Below are 22,902 nucleotides of genomic sequence, written 5' to 3'. Positions count from 1 at the left end.
ACATTGACCTACTGGATTGTAAAGAAACGCTTCCTCCTGTCTTTTGAAAATGATCTCATGTTGCAGCCATTCGTACCTACCACACATTGAGAAGCATGGGGTAAATCTCCATGCCCTCAAACGCCATAGTTGACTACCACCATGATAAGGAATACATCTCATGAGTAGAAACATTTGGATGCCTCTCTGACCTAAAGATAAAAGAAAAATTTCTATGGTAGATTCAATTGTCACATTTCAAACCTCTAGAGAATATATATATATATATATATATATATATATATATATATATATATATAAAATATATATGTGTGTGTGTATATATATGTGTATATATATACATATATATATATATATGAAGAAGGATCCTCCGTTGGGTATAAAAATAGTTACAAAATAATTTGTTTCCATTAGTTTTTACTCAAGCATACATTTTCATAACCCTTTTCTTTTAAAGACCTGTGGAAGCCAGGCATGATGGTATATACCTGTAATCCCAGCACTTGGGAAGCTGAGACAGGAGGATCTCAGGTTCAAAGCCAGACTCAACAACTTGGTGAGGCTTTCAGCAACTTAGTGATAACCTGATTCAAAATACAAAATAAAATAGGGCTGGGGGTATAACTCAGAGGTAGAATGCCCCTGGGTCCCATCCTCAGTGCCTCCCCCCACATAAAGACCTACGGAGCATACCATGAATAGTGAGTTAATAAATCACCTAGCAAATGTAGGTTGTATCTGTCTGCCATCAAAGGCCATGTTTAAACTACTGACTCCCCTACTGAGACACACTGAAATGAATTATATATTAGTGCCAATTTTAAATCAACTTTTTTCCTTTCAGAGACATTTATTGGGATACTGCAGTTAGAACTCTGGCTGAAAATCCTTTCTTTTACAGGTTTTTCCCTTGGTAGTACCCACTACTTCAGATAACCTTGGAACTACTACCAAAAGGAGAATTTCAAAAGGTGGTACCAAGCATATACTTTACTGGTCACATTATATAATTATACTGTGATTATATAAGCAATGTATTAGCCAGGCATGGTGGCACTCACCTGTAATCTCAGTACTTGGGAGGCAGAGACAGGATGATTGCATGTTCAAGGACAGTCTCAGCAAGTACTGAGACTCTCATCAACCTAAGACTGTTTCAAAATAAAAATAAAGTAGGGCTGGGAGTGTAGCTCAGATTTAGAAGGCATACATGCACACACACACACACACACACACACACACACACACACACACTCGAAAGAAATATATCATATATATTTACATGTATATGACAGATTTAAAGTTTGGCTTGGGTAGATATTTTCAAATACTGCCTCTTCATAACAATTCATTTTTCCCGTTGCTTAAATTAATTTTCTTCTTTCTCAAAAATATAACCAACATAAAATTTATTTCTCTTCATTTCAAGATACCATGCCAACCCTCTACTTGCCTAGATTCCCTTCTGTGCCTCCAAAGGTTTCTCAAGAGACCACGCGCTATTCAGCACACGTTCCACACCCCAGTCCGCCTTGCTCTGAGTCAAGTGGGGGATAGTGGAGATGCCGTCCCCTTTGAAACTCTCCAGTCAGTGTGTATTAGCAATTAGAGAATATTTAACTGCATTTTCTTTTTATGTTTATTGATGTTGCTGCCAACCTGCAATTTTTTTCATAAGAAGATTTTGTACCCTATTCAAAACACATGCTAACAAAAGGAGAGAGAGAAATTGAATCAGAAAAAATGGTATAAAAAATACCCCAAAGCCGCTGTTTTCTTGTTTTTGATTGTTGGTTTGGTTTTTTTCAATGCTCAAATTTCTGACTTCAGCTTCTCAGCAAACATTCTCAATGGCTTAAAAGATGTTCCTCATGAGGGTCATATAGTTTGTTATACAGTGGAAATTTTACAAGGAAAGAACTATATTGTTATTACTTTAAAATAATTCATAAATATTATACTGTAGAATTTCAATTCTATAACCAGGAGAGAGGTGCTAAAATTTGGAGACAAATACTGTACTAGTTCAACCAGAGCTTCTTTGTCTTAACCATGTTATTCTAGAGCATCTCTAAAATTGAGAGTGCAGATTAACCATGGGAACCCTTCGAAAGAAAGCAGGAATCACACGGGATAGGAGAGGAGAGTTTCACTCTTGTACCTTCCTCCCTGTCCCATTCTTTAGGTCTGCTGTCTTTCCACAATGCCCTCTGCTAAAAGTATCATTCCTTGAAGTTGCTTCTGCAGTGGACATGTGTGTGTATGTGCTGCCAGTATATGTAATTTTGCTTTTACAATGTTGGCAGTAAGAAGCAGCCTTCTAATTTTATTCAGCATGATGATAGGCCATAACATTTTAATTATTTTTCATGTTGTGAGTAATTTATTATTCATTGGGTATCTTCCCTGTAAATCTTGTCCTCCTCTGTAAGATTTTTTTGGGGTGTCCCACAAAGGGTTTCATTGCAATAAGAATCAAGGTGTGTCTATGTTCTTACCCAGAGCCTAACAATGCCAGCCTTCCAGACCAGCCCAGGAGTTTGGGGTGGGGAAAAAGAGTCATTATAGAATATCTTCATCCCTCTGCCCAGAGAGCACCAGAGTTATCACCTATGCCCTCCTAAAAGGGAGTCTCAAAGCAAGCACATCTTGCCACAGAGCCTAATTGAGGACGCAGAAGACTAGAACTAAAATTGAGTCTCACTGGTGTCTGTGTGCAGGAGAAGCCCAAAGGAATGGATTGGCTGCTTTTCAGAAACATTTGCCTTCTCTGCATCCTAATGGTAAGTACAATTTAAAGGCCCAGGGAGGAAGTGCAGCCTTGAGGTCTTATCTCTTCTGTGTACTATTGGGCTTTCTACATGGAATTTGTTTCATATTTAATCCCCTTTCTGCAAAAAGAGCTCTAGAAGTTTAGTCTCTGTTGATTTGAGAAAGACTCTCTACCTTAAGGGACCAAATGACACAGAGAAGCAGAGTAAGAATCTAGTTGAATTAGATTTAAATGGCCTCAGACACACAATCTAATTGAGATTAATGAAATTGAGAAAAATGTATAACTTGAAATAGTTATTTCTATTATTTTGTTTATACCTAATTTAATAGATTGTTGTGAAAATTCCTCATGTAAATGTATTTAAAATTTAAAGGGAATTTCTTTTCTTTTTTGTGCTTTTTTTTTTATTTCAGTAGTACTGAGGATTGACTCCAGGGGCAATCTACATCTAAGCTACATTCCACCTCTTTTTTATTTTTCACTTTGAAACAGGGCCTCACAAAGTTTCAGAGGGCCTCCTGTTCGAAACAGTTATTTCTTTAGGAGTTTCTTTCAAAGTGGAAGGATGTCAGCTTTGTCAAATTATATTGCAAATAATTATGAAATATTTAAGTCATGTTATTAAAGCACTCCTACAGGCCAGGAAGGAAATGTTTAAGTGACTTCTTTCTTTAAAGCAAGCATGGCATTTGGGATATTATATTCCTTTCCTCCAACCCTGAGGTGGCCCACCAGGTATGAAATGCTTCCATACGAGCACCGTGCATAGCAAGTGTCTGTGCTTGAAGTAAGGTAGAAGCTTCTAACTCCAGGTCCATGGAGGAATGAAGACCAGGTTGGTCAATTCACCAAAATATTGCCAGTTTAATTACATAAGTGTATTTAACGAATTAGTTAAGCCAGTTTTGATTATATTAAAATTAAGTCTATGATAATCAAATGACAGAACAAATCAGTCAAAATGCATTTTCTATACTTTTTCTGGTGCATTGCAATTATACATCATAGTAAGGTTCAAAGTCATAAAAACAAACATACGTACAGGTCTTGTGCTCCTCTTCAGTTTCCACCCTGCTACCCACCCTCTGCGCCATGGCAGTGAGATTGGTAGAGATATCTTCATATGTGGGCACAGCATAATTTGGACTGTTTCTTTCATTAGTACTTTAGTTCCTCCCCTCCCCACCTCCCTTCCCCTACTCCTTTCCACTATTCTACTGGTCACTCTCCTGGATCATGTAAAATCCCTTTTGTTTTCTATTTTCTAACTTCCACATATGTGAGAAAATATTTAACCCTTGACTTTCTGAGACTGGCTAATCTCAGCCTAATATTCTCTAGTTCCGTCCACTTCCCCGCAAATGACATAATTTTGTTTTTCTTTTTGACCGAGTAAAATTTCATTATATGTATATACCACATTCATCTGTTGGTGGACACCTAGGTGGTTCTGTAATTTGGCTATTGTGAATTGTGCTGCCAAAAATATGGATATGCATGTATCACTATAGTACTCTGATCCTAATTCATTTGGAAAGACTTGGAGGAGTGGTAAGCAGGTTAGTGGTGGTCTCTTTTCTGTCTTTTAAGGCACATCCATGCTGATGTCCTTATTGGTTTATGATTTGCAGTCGCACCAGAAGTCAAAATACATTTTAAGCTGGGTATGGTGACGCACACTTATAATCCCAGTACTTGGGAGGCTGAGACAGGAGGACTGCAGGCTTGCAGCCAGCCTCAGCTACTCAGTGAGGTCCTTCAAAACTTAGTGAGACCCTGTTTCAGTATAAATAATTTAAAAAAATAGGGCTGAGAGTGTAGCTCAGAGGTAGAATGTCCCTGGTTCAACCCTCAGTACTACAAAAAAAATTTTAAATAAGAAAAAGATAAAAAGAGGAGATTATTAGGATGCTATATATTTTTCTCAAAGTAAATATCTCATACTTGGCTGCACCTCAGTCTCCCAGGAGTGTCTGCAGGGATGTTCTGACAAAGGCTGAAAAATGATTCTCATGCTATTCTCAGACAGGCGAAATTATTCCAAGCCATCTTCTGGACATTAGTTCTAAAAGCCAGAGCAGCCAAGCCCACACTGGCAAAGGGCACACAGCCCAAGAGTGGACAGGAACTCAGACAGTGATGGAGCATTTTGTTACCCCAGTTTAGGAGAGAGATTCTTAAACAAGACCATTTCTGAAAAATCTTTTTAAACTGAAAAGCACCAGACCAAAGTGGGATGCCCTCTTCTAATGATGGTTACTTATGTACTAACTGAAAAAGTTATTAACAGAAGAGCTGAGAATCTAATGTGTCTTTAATAGAAATAGTAAATTCCAGCGTGCACCCCTTGCACTCCTTCTCTTATGGGACTCTCCATGCTTTGACTCAGCTAAACTTTTTCTGCGGGAAAAACTACAGGCGTCAAGATTTCAGTAGCAACTTCTAAGCATTGAAGTTTGCCTCTGATTGTTCTTTGCATGGGCATGTTTTATGAAATACAGTATTGTTTAATTAAAGAGTTAATTCATCTTCTTGATCTTGAAAGAGTTCTGTATTGGGGATTCTCAGGATCTCCTTTTAGTAGCATTATTTTCTTTGGTAATCTTAGTTTCCTATAACTTATTCTCTCATACTTCTCACTAATTTGGTTTGGACATTTCACAGTATTTGGTTTGGACATTTCACAGTAATTGAGATAGACAAAAGTTCTTATACATTTCTAGTAGTCCCCTTAAGGTAGCAGCTAATAAATTGCTGGAACTGGAAGTTAAAATTAAATTATGGAACTGGAAAGTGGAGACTTCTGGCATGTTTTAAGGTTGAGACAAATGCTTTATGGAGAAATGTTTAGGAAATTCAATATATTATAGATATTATAATAAGCAAGCCTACTTTTTTTTCAAGGCTCTGGGAATGGAAAACAGGGGCATTCGACCTACAAGCTATACCCCCTGCCCTAATTTTATTCTTTATTCTGAAACAGGGTCTCCCTAAGTTACAGAGGGCCTCACTAAGTAGCTGAGGCTCTCTGCAAACCACGATCCTCAGACTCCTGAATACTGGGATTACAAGCATGCTGCCACCACGCCTGGCTCGACTTTCTTATTTTAACATCTGCCCTTGAACTCTGTCCCTTTTTCATTAACTAAATCAAAGACTCTCTGAGCATTACTGCAGCTCACACTAATGAAGGTGTGGCAACCTCTCAGAGACATATGGGTACTTTGTGTCAGCTACAACTCAACCACAAAGAGTACTTAAAACAAAGTTTTGACTGGCTCAAGCAATAAAAGATACCCCAAACTCTAGCTTTCAATGAGGCGTCTTATTTTATTGCACGAGTCCTTTATCATTTTCTTCTTAAGGCTGTCCATCTTGTCCTTCTGCTATAAGAAGTACAATCAACACTGAACCGAGACTCACATGGCCCAGGCCTGAGTCATGGTTCCCTTCAAAGAGGCTGTAACTCTGGTGAAAGCACTTAGTTCCTTCCTGCTTTACTGTCCCCACGAAGAATGTGGACTAGACATGATGTCACTGAGCTTCTTCCACTGTAGAAACTTCAGTAATTCTATAATTATCTCTGCTGAATACTTAGGTAGTAGAAACTCGTGTCTGGGTCCTGAATATTATTTTCATATATTTTCCTGGAGAATCTAAAGACCAAGGCAATGAACTGGGTTGTATAAATTCCATCAGGAATGAGTCGCTGGAGGCAGAACAGTTACTAGCTGAATGAGGGCTATATTTTATGGAGGGGTGATGAGACCTTGAAAAAAATCTACTTACAGTGACCATTTATGCTACATATGAGATATAAACACTGTAGTTCAATATTCTGATTCTTGGGTAAGTAATAAGTATAGGTAGTTTCATGGAAGCAAATACCATCTCTCTTATTTTTTTTTGACAGGCAAATTTCCAGAAATATAATGGTGGAAGAGACATTATATGGTTGTTTTTTATTTATACTAAACAAAATATCCTAGATCACATTAAGTGTTTGGTTTTATTTAATAACACTTATTAAGGAAACCACTGATGTCCTCATCTCACCAAAGAATATATAAAAGCAAATCTCACCACTTTTGTTTTTTTTTCTTGATAGAAGTGGCTAATTAATTATATATATTAAATATTCTTTAAGGCAAGTAGGCAAATTAATATTTTGCCTTCAATTTTCTACAGAGTTTATGATAGAAACTTTACTTTTTAAAAATTTTTATCCTAATTTATATTTTAGTAGTTTTTTTAATGGTATTTACTATTGGGGCAGAATTTTCTGCCACAAAATGCCCCAAATGTTTCATGCTCTTAAGAATCTGTAATGTTGTATTTTATTTATTTACTTTTTGGACAGGAAATTGAACCCAAGGGCATTTTACCTCCAAGCTTCAACCCTGGGTTTTTTAAATTTTTATTTTGAAAAAGGGTTTTATTAAGTTCCTGAGGCTAGCCTCAAACCTGCAATCCTCCTGTTTTAGCCTCCCACATACTGGGATTACATACACCACACCTGGCATGCTTTGTTGATTTTAAAGATGTTTCTCTTTTGTAGAGAACGTCTGAGTCCTGAATACTGATCCTGGCACTGATTCCGTTCCAGTGCTGCACATGCAGGGAGGGCTCCTCACAGATCAGCAAAACCAAAACCGTTGGTGAAGCTGTAATGACGTGTCCTTCTGTTTCCCAAATAAGACCATGGCTGGGATTCCTCACTCATGCAAAGCTGCCCTGATGACAGGGTGTGTGACAGAGACACAGAGTGGAGTCCTCAGATATTACGCTCATGAGAAATGTTTGCCCTCCCTTTCTACACAGAAAATTACATAGCTTACAAACTGAAAGGCCCTTACTTGATACACCTTCAATTATAAACAAAAGTGGTATAATTAGGCTTGAACTTGGCATCTGGACCATATCCCTAGGAAGATGACAATTGCTTTACTCAAAAATTTTTATAAGCATTATTTAAGAGACACTGCTTATTAATAAGTTGATCCTAGATGTACAAATGAATTCAAGAACTTAGCAAAGCTCTTAGCAACTTAGTGAGACCCTGTTTTCAAAAAAAAATAAGGCTAGGGATTTAGTTTGGAGTTAGAATGCCTTCAGGCTTAACCTCCAGTATCACCAAAAAAATGTAAGTCATAGAGAAGAAAAGCAGCCTTAAATATTGCGATTTACCCAGGTAATGACTTAGATTCCACATATGTTTTATAAAGTCATCACATTCTCTCCAGGAACAAGTGTTGAAAGAGAAAAGAAGCTCCAGAAAAATTTCTGTAAAATTTGTGATTGGCTAAAATTTAGATGGCAACAGAATATGGCATATTCTATCCTTCCTCTTGAAATAGTAAAGGTTCCTTGCATGCAGGGAACCTTGTCTGTCATATTTTTTTTTCAATTAAATGTTTTTTAATGACTGAGTAGATCCAGTTTCTAGCTTCTGTTCCTTACCAAGTCACGTTACTATACTCCCACCCACTTGCTGCCCAGCAGCTTTACTGTGGTTAGTGGCTCCCAAATGATGAAGACTGGCGCGCTTCCTTGGTGGGGACGTGGGAGAGCATCTGCCACTATATACCTGTTCCCTCACCTTACAGCAACAAAATAGTTTACACTTAACAAAATTATTTCAACAGACTACAAAATCCTGAAAGGTAAATAGTATTCTCATGTCATAAATAAAAAACATTAATTGGATAAATGAGCCAGACAACCCGTAATTAAGACCGTCCAGATTTGAACCCAATACTGAAGACAAAACCCTTTCAACTAATACTATTTATTATAAGAGCATCCAAAGAGAAAGAAAAGACAAAAAAAAACCCTCATCGACAAGGCCCACAGAAACTGTAGCATCTTTAGGATACACACACCTCCCAGGTTCTTTTGCTCCCTCAACAGCAGGTGCCTCCAACTCTGTTTTCCAGGGTCTGGCCATCCTGGCGACCAGTTCACCTGGCTCCCCTCTGCGTGGGTATGCTTTAGCGAGCTCTCAACCAAGCCACATCAGAGGGTGGTGTCTGACCCACCTATGCTCTGCAAAGGGGTTTTCACAAGTGAGAGATTCCTGAGTCACCCAGGAGCCATCAATGTTTTTCAGAGTTTGAGGTATATGCAGTTCGTTTGGGAAGGTGATGGCATTTCATGTTTTTGCCAGAACACTAGGTGTTTCCTGGAAAGTGAGGGTCCCCTGACAGGCTCGTGCCTTCAGAGAGGTGGAGCACAATACTGCAGAGTTCCTTCGGGGGCCACTTGCACATAAACGAGGAAGGCTGGGGGGCTCCGCCAGCATAACCCTCGTCAGTGGTCAGCCGAGCAGGGAGCAGAAGGGCAGGAGAGGACCATGGGAGCCTCGGTCAGCACGCCACAGACCCGGCTCCTCTGGAGCCCACCCTGGGGTCTGGCCCTGCAGCTGCCCTGGCACAATTTAAAAAGTCAGGTCAGCGAAAGGAGGCACAAGAGTAGAAACTCCTGTTTAGAGCTGCCTCGGGTGGCGGTCCTCCAGTTGAGCTGGCCCATAGACAGGACAAGAGCAAGGTAAAATGAACCCAGAACCCTCTTCATTCCTTTGAACTGAAGACAAATCTGACTGATGTGGCTAATTTCAAATCTCTAAAAATGACTGACTAGGGCCAAGTGTGGTGGTGCATGCCTATAATCCCAGTACTTGGGAGACTGAGGCAGGGGGATTGCAGGTTTGAGCCCAGCCTCAGCAATTTAGTGAGGCCTTAGCAACCTAACAAGGCCTTGTTTTCAAATAAAAATTTAAAAGGACTAGGCTGGGGGTGTGGCTAGGAGGTACAATGCCCCTGGGCTCAATCCTCAGCAACACACACACACACACACACACACACACACACACGCATTGACCAATATTTTTTATGGCTGTGAACACACCCTTAAAGCAGAAGAAAAGTCTCCACTCCTCCTTCCTCTTCACAGATGTACCAACTGTGTGTCCATCCCCTTCTCACTGTGAGTCCATTTAGATCAGAGCCCGAGACAGGCAGGGACCGCAGGCCTCCTCCTCAATCACAGGGCTGACAAAGGACAGAACCAACATTCATCCTCTGGTCTTCTGCCTCCGAGCCTAAGGAGTTTGTCTCTGAAGCACATTGCTTTGTATGAAGCTAAACTATAATTTAAGGCTAAACATCCACTCTGGAGTATAAATTACTTGATTCTATGTGAACACTGATTTAAAAAACTTGATACTGGCTTAATTGTTCTTATACAAATAGTCTTCAATGAGGGCATATAATTCACTGAAGTGCAGAGACTTCAAAGGGTTCAAGTGTCCATGGAGTCTTGAGGGAATGATCTTCTAGTCCTCAGTGTTTTTTTATATCTGTGCTTATATATTTATATGTATATATACATACATATAATGCAAGCATGCACATACATATAAAGGCACACATGTGTGTATACCACATACATGCACATACATGTGCATGCATATATATATGCACATACACATGTATTTTTCCCTAAATCGATCTACCTGTGCATGCACTTGAACCTGAGTTATCAAGCTGGTTCTCCTCTCCCAAATCCCTCTTAAAAAACAATTCACTCATGACAAATATTACTAATTTTCACTGAAAAAAAAATTTGATTCTAATGCTTTTCACCTTGTATGGGTTTGGGTTTTTTGTTTGTTTGTTTGTTTGTTTTGTTTTATTTTGTTTTGCAGGTCTGGGGATGGAACCCAGGGGCATTTGAGCTCTGAGCTACACCCCCTGCCCTTTTTATTCTTTATTTTGAAACAGGGTCTCACTAAGTTGCAGAGGGCCTCGCTAAGTAGCTGAGGCTGGCCACAAACCTTGATCCTCCTGTCTCAGCCTCCCAAATGCTGGGACTACAAGCATGCACCACCATGCTCGGCACCTTGTATGGTTTTCTAGTACTTTTTCAACAAAAATTTTAAAAAAACCCAATAGAGTTATTAGGTAATAAATTATTTTAAAATTATTTTCAAAAATAGATTACTCTGTAGCTCTAGATCATAATTCAGAATAAAATTAAAGGACTTAATGACTCTTCTAGAAGTCCTCCAATATCATTTTGCTATTAATATGAACAAATGTTCTCAGTCCTATAATTACAACTAAAGAACAAGTTGGCCGCAGAGGAACACACCTAAATCTTGGTACTTGAAAGGCCATGACAGGAGGATCACAAATTCAAGGCCACCCTCAGCAACTTAGTGAGACTCTACTTCAAAATAAAATAAATAAATAAAACTGGGGTTGTAGATCAGGGGCCAGAATGTCCCTGGGTTCAATCCCATAAAAAAAAAGCTGGAATTGATAATGATATTTGTTTAATTCAATAATGATATTTATTCATATTTTTATTCATATTTATTCATTAATTTTTATAGTCCCATCCATTTGTGCAGTTCATTTCCAATCAAGTTTCTCTTTCTACATGTAATTATATTGCATCAAAATGTGCACATTTGCATGCTGTTTCCTGAATTGTGCTGCTCATTTTAATTGTAAGCTTATGTAACCTATTGGTTCATCTGTGCAAGTAGGATATAGGAGTTCAGGGGAAATAAGTGTGAAATAAACTCCAACGTTTAAAGAACTTGGTCATCTATTTTTCTAATGGATCACACTGGGCATCCAAGGACAGTTCCCGCTGTGGCTACATAATGGTTTAGGGAAGCCCATCTCTCTTCTCAAAACTTTGTTTGTTTGGAGGGAGGCAGAAAATCTCCTCTTATTCAATACACTAATAAAAAAAGAGAAAAAGATTTTTGTCACTATAACTATTGACTTATATTAATTGTACAAATTAATGGATTTTACTGTGACACTTCTACATATGCACACATTGTGCTTAAGCATAACCGCCACCCCCACTCCCCTCTCTTGCCTGTCCTTCTCCCTCCTCCTCCCCCTGGTCTCCTTTCTTTTCTGTTTCTAAGGTTATCTTTTATTGTTATCATTATTATTTTAGTTCCTACATGTGAAAGAAACTATGTGATACTTTTTGCAAATAGCATGATTTCATTCTTCTTCGTGGCTGAATAATATTCCATCACGTATATATACCATAATTTTTTCATTCCTCTGTTGATGGCACCAGGCCTGATTCTATAACTTGGCTGTTGTGACCAGTAGCACAACAAAGACAGTTATGCAGAGCCTATTCTGTATGTTGACTCCATTTCCTTTAGGTAGACACCAGAAGTTGTACAGCTGGATAATATAGTAGTTTGATTTTTTTTTTTTTAGGAACCTCCATACTGTTTTGCGAAGTGGCTATACTAGTTTACATTCCCACTCACTGTGTATAAAGGGTTTATTTTTCCCCACATTCTCACCAGCATTGTTATTTGGGGGAATTCATTTGTTTGTTAATGCCCATTCAGAATGGGGTGAAATAGAATTTCAAAGTAGTTTCTATTTGCATTTCCTCGATGGATAAAGATGTTGAGGGTTGTTTTGTTTTGTTTTGTTTTGGTACTGGGGGTGGAACCCAGGGGCTTTCTACCTCCAGGCTATACTCCCAAACTGATTTTATATTTTATTTGGAAACAGGGTCTCACTAAGTTGCTAAGAGCCTCACTAAGTAGCTGAGGCTGGCTTCGAACCTGTGCGATCCTCTTGTCTCAGCCTCCCAAGCGCGGGGATTACAAGCATGTGCCACCATGCCAGGCTAGCATTTTTAAATATATGTATTGACCATCTGGATTTCTTCTCTTGAGAAGTTCAGATCCTTTGCACAATTTTTTTTTTTTTTACTGGATTTCAAAAACTTTTAGGTTAGGGTTTCACAAGCAAATGTTTTTAAAGACCAATACAAGAGAATATTAGAAATAGACAACACAAACATCAACGTTTACTCAGAGCCAGGGGCGCAATTATGTGATAACAAAATTCAAGAAAAATAAGAACAATTTGATAAAATAATGTGAGGTAATTTGTAAAGAGCTTTAGCCACTGAGTAGATAAAATACTCCGCAGAGTGGTGGTCTGGGTCCATTCTCAGTTGCTGTCTTAACACTGCACAGACACAGTATTAGTTGTAGGCCTGTTGTAAGCAGGCAGAAACACGGATACGAAAGTAACTCAGAGTGGAAATTACCTCCACATCTCCCTTGAACCATGCGCAGACGCCCCTAAGACCCCCCCAGCACTTCAGGGTAAGTGGGCTGCTGGGCTGATTATGATGCTGAGGCCCTGCAGAAGCAACAGAGTCTGCTACTGAAGCTCTCCAGCCTGTTAGCAAGTAAGAAAGGAATAAGTGGCAGGGAATATGGAGGAGGAGAAAGATAGAAACAGTGGACAGGAGGGAGGAGCTGAGGGAGAAGGGAGAACCGTGCTTACAATGGGCTTGGCCATCGCCACAGTGGGCTTCCAGCTGACCTCTGTTGAAGGCCGTCTGAGAACTGCATGTCACAGTTTAGTCTGCAGCACTAACCACAGCCGGTACTGGTTCTCAGTTATCCTGATGCCCCCCATGACCAGAGTGAAAAACCAGCTCCTCAGAGATAAGTGAGGCAGCCATCGCAATATGTCTGTGGTGATCCATGAGGCAGCCATCACAGTGTGTCTGTATGTACTCATTAACGTGGAAATTTACCATGATAATTGTTGAGTGCAAAAACCAAATTGCAAAATTATACACATGGTGTTCTTTCCATTGAAAAGGTACAATTTGCTCAAGTGTCGTTGAAGAAAAGGTCTGATAAATTTTTTCAACCTCTAGGTAGTGAGATAACTGTGATTTTTTTTTCTATACCTTCAAGAATCATCTGCTTTTCTAACATCAAAAATTTAATGCCAAAAAAGTGATATTTATTATAAACTAGCACATCTTATGAAACTTAATAATACTATCTTCTAGTAAATATCATTATTCTCAGGTCTAGATATTGTCCTAACATCTAATAATATTGTGCATGAGAAAGTCAAGAGGAGACATAGCCAGGCACACAGTGCATACCTCTAATCCTCCCAGTACTTGGATGGGAGGCTGAGACAGGAAGATCACAGGTTCTAGGACACACTCAGCAATTTCCTGAGGCCCTCAGCAATTTAATGAAAGCCTGTTTCAAAATAAAAACATAAAATAGGGCTGTGAGTGTGGCTCAGAGGTAGATGCCCCTGGATTCAATCCCCAGTACAGAGAGAGAGAGAGAGAGAGAGAGAGAGAGAGAGAGAGAGAGAGAGAGATGATGCCCTACTGTCGAATTTCTAACCTCTCTTGTTGCCCTTCTGGACTCTTCTGCCATTAAAAAGCCACCTCTGCCCCCTGCTCCTTCTAACAGCCCCTCTTGCCCTGGCCTCATCTCCACCCTCGATCCATGGATGCCCTCAACTCACTCTGCTCCCTGACTAGCTGGACTAGTGATGACAACCCCTGCCCTAGACAAGACCCCATGTCCCTGCTCCCGGCCCGCCAAGGTCTGAAGAGAAGGCACTAGCTGAAGGGTCACCCTGTTCCTACTCCCTCCTCAGCCACTCAACAAGTTACTTTAACTGTGGAGTAACAACTGACTTCTGTTTCTATTCTCTGAGCTCAAATGCTTCCTAACCCAGGAATTCTGGGTGGACCCGCCTCTCTCTCTTGGCCTGTGGCTGGCTTTCTGGCAGGCTCCTAGAGACCTTTGACAGTCTCCTCTGGCCCCTCCCCTTGCTTTTACCACAAAGCTTTGGAATAGAGACGTGCATAATTTTCTTCCAGTTACACCTCATTATGGTTTTCTTTCTTTGTTGTACTCCTCTATTGTTTTAAAAATGTTTGTAATATGTTTTATATATGAGACATGTATGCATTTTAATATATATCTCATACACACCTTTCATTGCAGAAAAGCAAGGCTTCTTTCTCATTATTTTACCTGCACTTTTAGCCGTTCCTACTCTCTCAATCATAACTGTAACTCTTCCTTGATCTCCTCCTCCTCCTCCCTTTTTCTATAACTCTTTCTCCCCAAATCCCTCCCCCTCTCCCCATAGATTATATTGTTTCTCAAACTAAAAAGCCCTGATAGAATTAACCTCCTAAACCATATCAAACCTTCCCCCCCCCCCAGCCCTTCCTTCTCCTTGGTGGTGCTAGGAACTGAACCCAGAGACATGCTAAATCGCCAGCCCTTTTTTATTTTTGTTTTGAAACAAGGACTTGCTAACTTGAGGAATGTGGCCTCAAACCTGCAATCCTCCTGTCTCCACCTCCCAAGTGCTGGAGGTGTGCATCGCTACTCCTGGCTTCAGTTATCTTCTTAAAACTGTTTCATTTAATATAATTCCCTTCAACTTCAAATAATACTTCTGGGAAAAAATCCAGTTTTTCAGATTTTGTATTTTTTCTAAATAGTAGACATACATTAAAAATAAAAAGAAGAAACTTAAGTCTCCTTCTAAATTTTCATTTCAATAGACATAGACAATAGACATATTTCAAGCTCATAGACAATGGAGCTTAAGTCACTGCATTATCTGACTCTCACTTTACCACATCCTGAGGTCTGTAAGGTCCAGGAGCCTTCTCAGGAAGAATGGCAACATCTCCATCCTCTCTCCAGGGCCATTTCAGCACCTGGTCCATATTCTAGGCATACCTTACCCAAGCAGTGGCTGATTCCTGAGTGATTTCCTTTGTAATCTTCCCTTCATATTAATAAGTTTTACCCTATATTTTATTTTTTATTTTGAAACAAGGTCTCACTAAGCTGCAGAGGGCCTCACTAAATAGCTGGGGCCGTCTGAGAACCGCGATCCTCCAGTCTCAGCCTCCCAAATGCTGGAAACACCAGCGTGCGCCACCACACCCGGCTCATCATATTAATGTTTTAAAGATGATGTTTTGTTCATTCCCAGCCCCGACTAGTTAGGTCCAAACTCCTTAGCCTGTTGTATAAAATTCATAATCTGTCCCCAGACTGACATTCCAACTTTGTCTCCTTGACACCACTACCTTCCTGCCAATCATATTTAGCATTTCTGCGACACGCTCTCAAATGCAGTGCCTTTCCATGTGATTTTGTTTTACTCTGGCTGAAATGTTCACGTCAACTTCTCTTACAAATCCCCTCCATCCTACAGAGGCTTTTCAAATGCCTTCTCCGCTGTGAGGCCTTCCTAAGATCTGTCTTGCTAACCCCAAGCTGCCTCCTGCGCCCCACGGTGAACTGCTGGTGCCTCCCCCACCACAGGTGGCAAGAGATGCTTTTGTCATCTCCAAAAGTGCAAAAGCCTTTTGAAGGTAGAAAGTCTGGATTGTTCATTTTTATTACTCATACTTATTCCACCGTATTAGCTAAATGTATATTTAAGAAATGAATTAATAAAAGAATACTTTCAATGTGTTTGCATTGCTTTCTTCAGCTTATGCAAGTGTGTACTAATATGTCTTCTCTCTATAACAGGTGGTGTTAGAAGTAAACAGTGAATTTATTGTTGAGGTAATGTATAATAACATTGTTTTCTCTACCTAAAATTAAAAGAAAATTGGAATTTACAATGCATCACAGATCAAAAGTTAGAATACTTGAAATTATAGTCATCCAGATAAAAGTGAGAGGAAGGCTCTCAGCAAAGTTGAAATGGCAACAGTAAAACTCATATGATTTGCGTGTGACAGCTCAGAGTCCTGGTAACTTCTACTTAACAATATATGTCAATAGCTCGTTTATGTGTGCCCAACCTACAGCAAAGCAGAAGGAGCAAAGAGACGCCTTAGAATGGAAGAGGAGTTTTAGACACATTGATGAGAAAGGCAATTAATGACCTATTCATGAAGAAAGATGCAAAAATAAAACATCACAATTAAGTAAATAAACTAATTAAGTAGGGCTCTGGAAATAAGTTGGATTTTTATTATGATCATCTGAATTATTGGAGAAAATAAAATTACTTTTCTAATCTCCGTTACACAATAGAAAAAATGCAGTGCATTAGCTTCCCCCAAAGTGGTGATTAAATAAAGCCTTAGCTTAACTAAACATGTAATCTTTATGTCTTAATAAGGAATTATTATTTTCAAAAATATATATACATGTGTGTATGTTTATGCATGCAGTAGCAACTCTAAACTTTTTAGCAGGGCAAAATTCTTAAAATTCTTAAGCACTACTAAGTGAGGTGGTGCACAGCTGTCCCAGTAGTTGGAAGGCTGAGACAGGAGAATGACAGGTTGGAGGCCACTGTGGTATGACTCAGCGAGACCGTTTCAGAATAAAAAATAAAATGGGGCTTGGGGTATAGGTGTAGCCAGGTGGTAGAACATCCCTGGGTTCCACGCTCCCCACACACGCAAAAGAATTTTTAAGCAAACTCAACAACAGCAACACAAAACTACAAAAAGGTGAACATATAGCAAGTAGAGATGTAAATATACAACACTGAGAATGATAAAGGTGTGCATAGGATTATTTCATGTCGTGTCAATTCAGTTAATAATATTGTTACTGAGCCGGGCGTGGTGACGCACGCTTGTAATCCCAGCATTCGGGAGGCTGAGACCGGAGGATCACAGTTTGCGGACAGCCTCAGCTACTTAGTGAGGCCTTCTGCAACTCAGTGAGAACTGGTTTCAAAATAAAGAATAAAAAATAGGGCAGGGGGTGTAGCTCGGAGGTCGAATGCCCCTGGGTTTCATCCCCAGACCAATAATAATAATAATAATAATAATAATAATAATAATAATATTGTTACAACTTTGCAATAACATATTTGGATGCTTAGCCATGGTGGTTTCATTATCAATAGAAGAGAAAAAGCCTCCCCCCCCCTTTTTTTTTTGGTGGTACTGGGGGTGGAAACCAGATGCTTTCTACTTCCGGGCTATACTCCCAGACCCATTTTATATTTTATTTGGAAACAGGATCTCACTAAGTTGCTGAGAGCCTCAGTAAGTACCTGAGGCTGGCTTCAAACCTGTGCAATCCTCCTGTCTCAGCCTCCCAAGCGTGGGGATTACAAGCATGCGCCACCACACCCGGCTTGCCTTTCCCCCTTTTAGGTGAACACAACTTCCACTTGGTACGGAGTGCACTCACAGGGAGCAGTGCAGTCTTTAAACTTTGAGGACAATAGAGTCTGGTCAGAGCTCAAAGAAGGGCAAGGCCTTTGGTGAGGGCAGGTGGAATCAAAGAAAACTTTGGCATACTGTGCACCCTAGCACACCGTACGTACAGCACAGAGCTAATGAAATCTGTCTCGCTGCAGCCTTACAGTTAGAGGGGAATGATTCCAAAAGAAACGGCAGTCCGGGTGAGCAAGCTCTGTCTATTCAGACTTGTAAATTACCAAAAACTCTTGTTCCTCAAATTTGACACCATTGTTTCCTCCGTATGCACCTTACAATGTTAAATAGATGCTCGAACTAAGTAGTAACACAGTAAGAAACATGGACCACTTTTGCTTCAGGTGAAAGAATTAGACATCGCCAATGGCACCACAACATGGCAAACCATGAGAAGACACAAGCGAGAGTGGATCAAGTTCGCAGCAGCCTGCCGAGAGGGGGAGGACAACTCCAAGAGGAACCCCATCGCCAGAGTGAGTCCCACAGCCGGGCCGCCGCAGGGGTCTTGAGCTGCCGGCAGATGCGTTTGCAAGCAGGAAAACCGAACTCATTCAGGGATTTGCAGCCTCCCGTGCCCCAAAATGGCCTAAGAAGATGGCATGTAGTCATTTGCTTGTCAGTGAGACGTGTTTGAGTACCATGGTCGGGCTGATGCAGAGCAAAGAGGCCTTGCAAGGGGTCCTAGAAAAAAGGCCGATCTGCAGCACACACGGCCTTGGTCTGTTTCTGCCCAGCTCGGCACTGCCAGTGTATTTTATAGGAAATGTATGATAGTGTGCAGACTAACTCTTCAGAAAGTCAAGGGTGTGCTGTGCTTAATTAGCTCAAGAAAGTAAGAATGGCATCAAAAGGTCCCATGAGATCTCTCCATTCAGAAGCTGGGAGGCTAGAAAAAGCCTTCACAAGCCAGGCATGGTGGCCCTCACCTGTATCCTAGCTAACCAGGAGGCTGAGGCAGGAGAATCATGAGTCTAAGTCAGCCTGGCAACTTAATGAAACCCTGTCTCAAAATTTAAAAAAAAGAGAGAGCTGGGATATATCTCAGAGGTAGAATGCCCTGAGTGTAATCCCCATTAGTGCACACACGCGCATACACACACACACACACACACACACACACACACACACACACACCCCTTATGGCCAACCATCAGGAAGGAGGAAAGTTAAAGGAAGAATGTGTGCTTGACTGGTCCATAAAGGCTGGGATTCATATTAAAATCTTTACTAACTCTGGGCATCTTGGCTTTGAGCCACTATTGACACAAACAGCGGGATGATCTACAAAAATTCTTTTCTTGAAGCTTTACATTAAAAATAAAGTAAGCATCAGCAATGATGTTACCGATCTAACCTCAGCTTAGGAAAAATTCTCAGCCAGGCACAGTGGCGCATGCCTGTAATCCCAGCCACTGGAGAGGCTGAAGCAGGAGTACCCAGTGTTTGAGGACAGCCTGGGCAACTAGCAAGACCAGATTTTAAAAGGAAAGAGGAAGAGAGAAAGAATGGGAGGAAGGAGAGGAGGGAGGCACTCCCAGAAGTTTTCAAATTTGGAAAAGATTTTAAATTATTAGTCATTAACTCATATACTTTTATGCTATGCCACTTCACTTGCATACTCTTTAATTTGTATTTTGGAGATTTCTGGGTTATTGTCTATATAAAAAAGATCTTTGTATTAGATACGAGCTAACTAAAATCATATTTCTAGCTTACTTTAATTGTAGCTCTTTGGGTAACAAATCTTAATATTTTACCAGGCATTCACATCTTCAATATATAGGTAAGCTATCAAAATTTAAACTAGCTTAATTTAAATTTATGAGCAGAGCTGGGCATGGTGGCGCACGCTTGTAATCCCCGCGCTTGGGAGGCTGAGACAGGAGGATCGCACGGGCTCAAAGCCAGCCTCAGCTACTTAGTGAGGCTCTCAGCAACTTGGTGAGACCCTGTTTCCAATTAAATATAAAATAGGTCTGGGAGTATAGCCCGGAGGTAGGAAACCTCTGGGTTCCACCCCTAGTACCAACAAAAATTAATTAATTAATTAATTAATTAACTAATTAATTTATGAGCAGTAGCTATAAAACTATTTTTTTAAATTCACATAGTAAGCCAGGTGTGGTGGCTCATGTTTATAATTCCAGTACTTGGGAGGCAGAGACAGGAAGATAGCAGGTTCACAGCCAGCCTCAGCTACATACTGAGGCCCTCTGCAACTTAGTGAGACCGTTACCAAATAAAGAATAAAAAATAGGGCTGGGGGTATAGCTCAGAGGTAGAATGTCCTGGGTTCAACCCCCAGAATCACAAAAATAATCAACATGGTAGAATATTGGCCATAAATTATATTTGGTAGAAAAGTGATATAGAAGATTTAATTTAAAAACATACCATATCTAAAAACCTGTAGTTCTCTTTTGATTTTCTTAATTTATCTGCTATTTTGACTAAATTCCCAACTCAAATCTAAGGTTATTAATATAACATATTTTTATTTTTTATTATTACAAAAATGGTTTATTCCATTTATATTGTCTGTAATATTTATCATCGTATTTCTGTGTTTTGCTTTGCCTGGTGATTCTAATATAATGCAAGATATTGTGTTTAAAATTTGTGGAAATTCTGGATACTTTTATTATCCTTTTAACAAAAAGATGAACCATAAATTTTGGCAGATAGCCTAACTGGGAGCAGATGCTCTTAATCCTACAAGGAGTGAGTCGAGTCCTGTTTGCAGTTTGGTAAAGCTGATTATATTTGTTTTTATCCCACTCAAAAATGGCTGAGATCTCAAGGGGTCTCAACTGAGATCCTGGAGTATTTACTAACAAACCTTTCTATGGTCAGATATCAACTCCAGTAACATAACATATTTTTAAATACTGAGTATTCTGATTTCTTCTATTAGACTGTCTATATTCAAGACAACCAGAGAATTGATCAGGGCATTGCTAAGCATAACAAACCTAGCAAAAGTGTGTGTGTGCCACACACACATGCGTTGGGCTGGGGCTGTATCATCATTATTCCAAACAATCTCACAACAAGTCTATAAGCTACTTGGAGAAGTTCAGTGATGCCAAGGTCACACAGGACTTAGTCACGATGCCACATTTCACAGGATCCATTGTAGTTCATCTGGCTACAAATCCCATTTCTTTTTCATTCCACTACATTCCGAGGTTCCCGATGCTGTAAAGCAGATGACCAGTCTACTCATTCTGCTCATAGATTCGATCAGACTGTGAAGTAAGCCAGAGGATTACGTACCGAATCTCCGGAGCAGGGATTGATAGGCCACCTTACGGAGTGTTCACCATTAATCCACGCACTGGGGAAATTAACATCACTTCTGTGGTGGACAGAGAAATAACTCCACTTTTCTTGGTAAGTCCCAGCAGTGTGTTTTGATTTATTCACATCATTTTTCTTCACTTTAAAGCAAAGCATCTTGGGGTGGCCTACTTTTTGTGCATTTGCAAACAAGCCACTTAATTTCTTTTGATGGAGAAAGATGTTTTCCCCCCAACATTTCACAGATCTATTGCCGTGCTCTGAATTCACGGGGTGAAGATTTAGAGAGACCTCTGGAGCTCAGAGTCAAAGTTATGGACGTGAATGATAACCCTCCCGTCTTTACCCAGAACGTGTACACAGCCAGTATCGAAGAGAACAGCGACGCCAGTGAGTACAGGCCCCTTACCTGCGTTAGACCATCTGCTGAAGGAAATGATAATAATATGGAATAAATTAAAGTTTATTTCTGCCTCGGGGCTAACTCCCAGCTCTTTAAAAAAAATTTTCAAGCCGGGCATGGTGGCACACACTTATAATCCCGGCGCTTGGGAGGCAGAGACAGGAGGATCGCACAGGTTCAAAGCCAGCCTCTCTGGCTTAAGAGACCCTGTCTCCAAATTTAAAAAAAAATAGGTCTGGGAGTGTAGACCGGAGGTAGAAGGGTTTCCAGGAACCCCAGTACCACCAATAAATAAATAAATAAATACATACATACATACATACATACATACATACATACATAAAAATTTTCAAATCGAGCGTGGTGGCACATGCTTATAATTCCAGTATTTGGAAGGCTGATACAGGAGGATCACAAGTTGGAGAACAGCTTCAGCATGTAGTGAGACTCTAATCAACCTAGTGAGACCATGTATCCAAATAAGAAATAAAATTGAGCTGGTGTGGCAACCCCTCAAGGGGGTCAGGACTGAAGAACGGAGGGCGAGGAAAAAGAAGACAGTAAAGAGGGGCACGGGGCGCTGAGGCTTGGAAGCACAACAGGTGTTTATTCGGAAGCACGCAGCATGTTTATATCATACAGAAATACCAAGAACTCTTTAATCCATGTCAGCAATACATATTGGGCATGCACAGCACATAACCCACGTAAAAGCATACCTGGCGCCACAGTGTCTCCTCAAAGCACAAGCAAGGGTGGAGGGCCTCTGAGAGGGTGGACGGCTAGGAGTTTATCAAGCAGGAGATGCACAGAACTTAGAGACGTGGCCTCAGACTCTGCCACTGGCCTGTCAGCACTCCGTCCCCTGCCAAGCCGGGGTTGTAGCTCTGAGGTAAAATGCCTTTGGGTTCAATCCCCAGTACCACAAAAAGAAAAAGAAAAAGAACATGGCCATTTAAAGACCAGAAAAAGAGTGAAATTTTCATTTTTAATAAAATCCACAAATTTTAACTTATAGCTCAGAAAAAGTGTCTAAATTTCTAAATATCCTCTTATTTGTAGAAGATTCTTATACATGCAATTGAGCAGGACCTATTAGTATCTTCCTCAGAAACTACTGGGCTTGTGATTAATTTAATCCACTGTGAGTAAATTAAGGCAGAAGCCTTGTTAAAATGGCTCTGTTCCTTAAGATCACTGGCCGACACATTCTACGTAGAGTGGGGCCAACAGGTGCCCATGCAATGGCCCGTCACAGACATCGCTGTCAGAGACATTATTTTCTTTCTTTCTTTCTTTCTTTCTTTCTTTCTTTCTTTCTTTCTTTCTTTCTTTCTTTCTTTCTTCTTTCTTTCTTCTTTCT

At 40.2% G+C, this 22,902-nt stretch overlaps 1 protein-coding gene across 1 annotated transcript in view; it reads left to right on the top strand.

The window, feature by feature from the left end:
* Window positions 1–2,735: 2,735 nt before the first annotated feature.
* Window positions 2,736–22,902, top strand: part of DSG4 (desmoglein 4) — a gene marked incomplete at both ends in the record, with an annotated part of 52,031 nt that continues 31,864 nt past the window's right edge. The window contains 5 exons of the mRNA XM_080714537.1: window positions 2,736–2,783; window positions 16,176–16,211; window positions 18,178–18,309; window positions 21,074–21,229; window positions 21,382–21,526. Coding sequence (XP_080570663.1) covers window positions 2,736–2,783; window positions 16,176–16,211; window positions 18,178–18,309; window positions 21,074–21,229; window positions 21,382–21,526 — 517 coding nt within the window. The remainder of the gene's footprint in view (window positions 2,784–16,175; window positions 16,212–18,177; window positions 18,310–21,073; window positions 21,230–21,381; window positions 21,527–22,902) is intronic.

The sequence above is a fragment of the Muscardinus avellanarius genome (genome assembly GCF_963383645.1).
Source record: "Muscardinus avellanarius genome assembly, chromosome: 17".
Lineage (NCBI taxonomy): Eukaryota > Metazoa > Chordata > Mammalia > Rodentia > Gliridae > Muscardinus > Muscardinus avellanarius.
The sequence above is the reverse complement of the archived record's forward strand: the minus strand, read 5'-3'. Positions and strand labels throughout refer to the sequence as shown.